Source organism: Chiloscyllium plagiosum, chromosome 9, assembly GCF_004010195.1.
Source record: "Chiloscyllium plagiosum isolate BGI_BamShark_2017 chromosome 9, ASM401019v2, whole genome shotgun sequence".
NCBI classification, from domain to species: domain Eukaryota; kingdom Metazoa; phylum Chordata; class Chondrichthyes; order Orectolobiformes; family Hemiscylliidae; genus Chiloscyllium; species Chiloscyllium plagiosum.
The window spans coordinates 38,951,469-38,957,879 of NC_057718.1; the positions used below are offsets into that span (position 1 = coordinate 38,951,469).

General features: G+C 40.6%; 1 protein-coding gene across 7 annotated transcripts in view; it reads left to right on the plus strand.

Annotated features, from left to right (window-relative positions):
- hhat (hedgehog acyltransferase) overlaps window positions 1-6,411 on the plus strand; it is a 238,649-nt gene that overhangs the window by 44,470 nt on the left and 187,768 nt on the right. For all 7 annotated transcript variants that reach the window (XM_043695744.1, XM_043695743.1, XM_043695745.1 and 4 more), the window contains one exon: window positions 3,331-3,481. In XM_043695744.1, the coding sequence (XP_043551679.1) occupies window positions 3,331-3,481 (151 nt within the window). The remainder of the gene's footprint in view (window positions 1-3,330; window positions 3,482-6,411) is intronic.

Sequence of the window (6,411 nt, forward strand, 5' to 3'; positions counted from 1 at the left end):
GGGTGGGGGGGGCAGATGCGTGGACCTGACAAGGTAGTCGTGAAGGAAATGGTCTTTACGGAAAGTGGATAGGAGTGGTGAGGGAAATATACCTCTGGTGGTGGGGTCCATTTGTAGGTGGTGGAAATGGTGGAGGATGATGCAACGTATACGGAGGTTCGTAGGGTGGAAGGACTGGGGGGGGTGCTGGCGTTGTTGCGGTTGAAGGGGTGGGGTTCGAGGGTGGAGGTGCAGAAAGTGGATGAGATGCGTTGGAGGGCATCATTAACCATGTGGGAGGGGAAATTGCGGCCTTTAAAGAAGGTGGCCAGCTGGTGTGTTCTGTGGTGGAACTGGTCTTGCTGGGAGCAGATGCGGCGGAGGCGGAGGAATTGGGAATAAGGATAGCATTTTTAGAAAAAGCAGGGTGGGAGGAGTTGTAATCCAGGTAGCTGTGGGAGTCAGGTTTGTAGAAAGTGTCAGTGTTAAATCGGTCACCGTTAATGGAGATGGAGAGGTCCAGGAAGGGGAGGGAGGTGTCTGAGATGATCCACGTGAATTTAAGGTCGGGGTGGAATGTATTGGTGAAATTGATGAACTGTTCAACGTCCTCATGGGAGCACAAGGTGGCGCCAATGCAGTCATCAATGTAGCGGAGGAAGAGGTGGGGAGTGATGCCGGTATAACTGCGGAAGATGGACTGTTCCACATAGCCGACAAAGAGGCAGGCATAGCTGGGGCCCATACGGATGCCCATGGCTACCCCTTTTGTCTGGAGGAAATGGGAGGATTCGAAGGAGAAATTATTGAGGGTGAGGACCAGTTCAGCCAAAAGAATTAGTGTCAGTGGAAAGGTGTGGTGGGGACGTCGGGAGAAAAAACAACGGAGGGCTTGGAGGCCCTGGTCATGGCGGATGGAGTTATATAGGGATTGGATGTCCATGGTGAAGATTAGGCATTGGGGACCAGGGAAACGCCTATTGTGGAGGGCATGGCTAAGAAAGATCAGAACTGGGAACGAAACACTGTAGGGTATAGTACATAATAGATGAAAAGATAAAGGGAGAAATTGGAGAGGTGAAGTAGCTGACAATAGAAAAAATAAAGAGTATTGGCGAGTCTAAAATAAAAGCCATATAGATGGAGATAAAAGATGATAAAATATCCATTATACTATTGATGTAATCCACAGATCATCTAATAGATAGAAGAGAAATGGAGGAAGAAATATACAAATGTTCTTCAGAATTAATAAATGGAAGAATAACCATGGTGAATTTCAAAAGCCCTGATGGACAGAAACAGTACATAAAGGAGATACAGGAATTGAGTTCTTGTGGTGTTCACAGGACTTTTTAAAATAAAATATGTAAAAGCACAACAGCTAAAGGTTCACCACTGGATTTGGTAATGGGAATGAACCAGAGCAGAAACGTTAAGTAAAAGTTGGGGAATATCTAGGCAATAATGTCAATAATCTTTATATTCTTTCAAGTGTAAGTGCATCATGACCTCAGGACTCCGGCACTCAATTCCTCTACCAATAAAAGCCAGTACGCCATATGCCTTCCTCACCGCACTATTTAGGCAATAATGTCAATAATCTTTATATTCTTTCAAGTGTAAGTGTGACAAATAAACAAATTTATAGATCGGAGAAAAGGTGATTTTGAGTGGCTGAGAATGAAACTTGCAGGAAACAAAATTGGCAAAATATGTTGGCAAACAGCAATGTAGAACTACAATTGGAAGCACTCTTTTTAAAAAAAAAAGTGTTCAACAGAGTGCAGCAAAAATATGTTTCATTAAAAAGAAAGAGCAAATTAAACACATGAGACTCCACGGATGAATAAAAACTTAAGGAAGCAGTTGAGAGATAGCAAAGAGGCGTGCAATAATTATATACACCCTGCAGAGGAATGCATAATTAAAGAAGTTTTAAAGAGATTAGGCAAGAAGTCAGAAGTACAATTGGGGAGGCAAAGAGGAACTATGCAATTAACGTTTTTAGGAACATAAGCAAAAATAGTAAGATATTTTACATACAGGTCAATAAAGAGGGAAGGGTGTGATTAGAATTAAGAGGAAATACCACAGCACATGCTGGAGAGATGGCAGAAATGTAAAGCTGTTATTTTATTTTGTTATTTGCCAGGGAGATAGCAAATGTAAAGATGACACTTAATGATAACTTGAATAATGAGATAAGTACAAATGCCATGCATAAATAATGTTGTACCAATGTGTCTGATCGGAGAAAATTCCAGGCTTAGACAGGCTTGGCCCAGCCAGTCCATACAAATATTTCAGCTTCACATGAAAGACACCTATTCAATTTGCTTCAATCACTCCCTGTGGTAGTGAATTCTACATTCTCACAACTCTTTCGATAAATAAGCTTTGTTTCAATTTTCTAATATATTTATTGCTGATTTGCATTGATGGCCTAAAAAATTGCTTTCCTCTCTTCCTCCTCTCCCTCAAATAAATGGAAAGATTGTTTCTATATTCACTCTTTCAAAACCTTTCATTATTTTCAAATACATTTATTAGGTCACCCCTCAGCTTTCTCTCTTTGATATCTTTTCCAGAAACACCACCCATTTCTTATATCATCCTTTATAAATCTTCTCTGCATCATCTCCAGTCCTTCAATATCATTTTTGCAATAGCAATCTGAACTGCATGCAATACTCAGATGGGGACTGAACTAAGGCTTGATACAAGTTTAGCATAACTTCTCTCTTTTTTTTTCAATTGCAGACAACTGCTTGGTTTGTTTTTGTAATAGCCTTGTGAACCTGTGGCAGAACTTTGTAGAGATATATTTATTTCTTTTCCAACAATCCTTTATTCCCTTACCCCACCTAAATTTACACTTTCCATGTAATGTCACTCTTCTATTCTGTACACATATTTGTTTTGAAATTCATTTGCCAATTATTTATTTCCTTTGTAATTTGTTGCAGTCCTCTTCAGTGTTGACTATCCCTCTCAATTTGATGGTCAGCTCCAGAGGTAGAACTTGTGTCCACATCATTAAAACAAATCGGAAACAGTCTTGTCTCAGCAGTAATCAGTGTGGAACATCACTCCCCACCTATTGCTGCTCTGAATAATTACTCTTTAATCTCAAGATGTATTGACCATTACATATAACATACCGAGTAATAGTTATGTAGTTTATGAGACCATGTCTCCTCTATGTTTAACAGATCATGCAAAATATATTATTATTCTATTCATACCACAAGAGGGCACTATTGTTACATCCATATGTTAAACTAATGTACAGAGAGGTTTTGGGAAGTGAACAGTTCCAGTGTAGATTATCATATTTTTCTCTCCTAGGTGGCCTTGGTTTTGCTCATACTTTATTTTTCTATATGAAATATCTGCTGTTTTATGGCATTCCATCAATTATCATGCATTTGGATGGAATTGAACCACCAAGATTGCCAAGGTGTACCAGTAGTTTGTACAGTTTTACAGGAACATGGAGGTAAGTCTTACAGTGTGTATTTTGAAAGTCAAGGTTAAGAACAGAATGACATCTTGCAAATGCAGCTATACTAATTTCTGACTCATTTACAATAATGTGATTATTATTTCCTCAGTATATTTTGCCTGAGGAATAATTTTACAAGATAGTTTTATACGTTTCTTCTGAAGTAGTCACATTGGACTCAATGTTGTTTGCTCTCTCCCAAGACGTTGCCAGACCTATTGAGTTTCTCCAGCATTTTCCCTTTTTATTTCATTAGTTCAAAGTTTGTGTTTTAAAATAAAGCTGTTTGGGGTCACTTTAAGTTGATGAAACATGATTATTGTGTTGACTAAGCAGATGTGGCCAATGTATCCTTGACGAAGTGCAGCAAGACCCAGGCCTGTGGCAGTATAAGAGTGGCTCAGCTGTGTAGGAGGAAGGAAGAAGAATGGAAGGACAATACTGATAGGGGATTGTTTATTTAGGGGTCAGGCATTTCTGTGACTGCCAACATGACTCTAGGACAGTTTGTTGCCTCCCTGGTGTTAGGATGAAAAGAATGGCCACGGGACATTTTTCTGGGGCAGGGCAAGCAACCAGAGGTCACGGTTCACATTGGTATCAGTGACCCTGCATGAATGTGAATGCACAGAATGTAGTTAATAAGATTGGGGAGTTACAGGCACAGATTGCCTGATTTGTTTATAATGTTGTGGTTATAATAAGCCCTCATTTAAGGAAGGCTTATCTGGATATTAAATGTTCCCAGTTACAAGGTGCTCAGAAAATATAGGGAATGGAAAACACAGAGTAGGTAGCATTTTTGGTTTAAGGATAGCATAGCAGTAATGGAGGAAGAGAATGTTTCAGAGGGTTAAATAATTCTGTTGCTGTGGCTAAAATGAAGGGATAAGGATGCTCAGAATAAAATACAGGCCATTAGCTAATGGGTAGGAGGCAGAGAAACAAATCTGCAAGGAAATTACAGAGAGGTGAAAACATCATAGAGTGGTTGTAAAGGGGGACTTTCATTACCTGTATGTGAATGGGGTTAGTGATCGTGTTAAAGGGCGGTGAGGGACGAGCATTCATAGATTGTATTCAGGAAAATTTTCTACCGTAGAACGTGTCCAATTCAAAAAGAAAGGAGACCCTGCAAGACCTTGTTCTTAGGAATTGGGTGGCCTAAGTAGATCAAGTATTAGTGAGGGAAGATTTAGTGGACAGTGATCATTTTGTCATAAGGCTTAGGGTGATGGCGGAAAGTGACGTTTGTCAATCCAGAGTAAGAATGATTGAAGCATGGCAAGCAGATTTCAATGGGGCAAGAACTGAATTGGGCCAGACAGGCTGGAACTAAAGGTTGGTGGGTAAATAATAGCTGGATAGTGGGCTACCTTCAAAAACGAAATTGTTTAGTCATAGTCAAAATATATTTTTTTGAATGGGAAATGTAGGACAACAAATCCAGAGCTCACTGATTAACAAAGGAGACAGAAATTAAGATAACAAATGTGATTATGACAGGTGTCATAAGGCAGATAAGAAGCAAAGAGAAAATTAAAAACACAAGCTGACAGCTAACATAAAAGGAAATCCTCTGTAAGCACATCAATAGTAAAAGATGGTGGAAGGAGTAGTGGGGGGCAGGTTAGAGATCAAAAAGGGGTTTTACAAGCCTAGAGAAACGGTTGAGGTGTTGATTAAAAGCCTTACATTTGTGTTGACCTCTGAGGCAGAGGCTGCTCAGATAGTGGTGATAGAGGAGGAAGCTCAGTTATGAGAAGAGTTTAAAATTGAGCACAGCCTTGTGAAGAAAGTTATAGATCATGAACAATCTAGAACTTCGAAAGGCATTGCCACATTAGTCAGGTGAGCAGAAAGGTACCAGATGGAGCTCAGTGCGAAAAATTGTGAGGTGATATATTTTGCCAGAAAGAACATGGGGAGACTGTGTGAAATAAAATATACTATTCTAAAGGGCATACAAGTGCAGAAAGACCTTGGTGTATATGTACGTCAGTTACTAAAGGTGGCAGGACAGTTTAATAAGGCATGCAGCATTCTTGGTTTCATAAGTAGGGACATATAAAATACAAGCAGGGAGATTATGATTAATTTACATACAACACTGGTTAGGCCTCAGCTGGAGTACTGTGCACAGTTCAGGACCCCACACTATAGTGGAGAATGTGAATACATTGATTAAAGTATAGAACAGGTATGTAAGAGTGGTTCCAGAAATAAGACATTTCAGTTATCAGGAAAGATTGGAGAAGTTGGGACTGTTTTCCTTTGTGAGAAGAAATTAAAAAGAAGTTTTCAAAACCATGAGGAGTTAGCTAAAAAGGTGAAATTGTTCTCACTCATTAGCAGATCAAGAGCTTGGGCACAGTTTTGAAGTGCTTCGCAAAAGAAGCAAATGTGAGGTGAGAAAATAAAGTTTATTACAGAGGAATATCAATTATCTGAATATCGGATTATCCAAAGGAGATCTCGAGGTTCCTATAGAAACATTACATCAAAGACGTGTTTCCAACGCTGAACATGTCTTTTGTTTACAGTGATTAAAAGTGAACTTGGCTTATTGAAATGCTGCTGAGAACAGTCCTGGACATCGATGGGAGCACAGGCACGGTCTCCAAATGACTGACCTCCCGCCTTCTCTTTCCCTCCCCACACTTTCCCTGGAGTTCTACACGTGTGTGTACCCTGAACCTCCCTTCCCCAGATAATCTCTCCAACATTGTCCTGTACAGGGCAAAGGTGGAACCTGTCAAAATGTCCTGCAGTAATCTTGTTGGTGTTCAGTCCGGCTGCCCCAGAGTGGGGTTGGGGGTGGACGGGGGGGTGCACAGGTGGTGGACGGGGGACGGTGTTGGACAGGTTTGGGGAGGCGGGCAGGCATGCATGGGTGGACGGGGGCGGGTGGGGGCGAGTGAGGA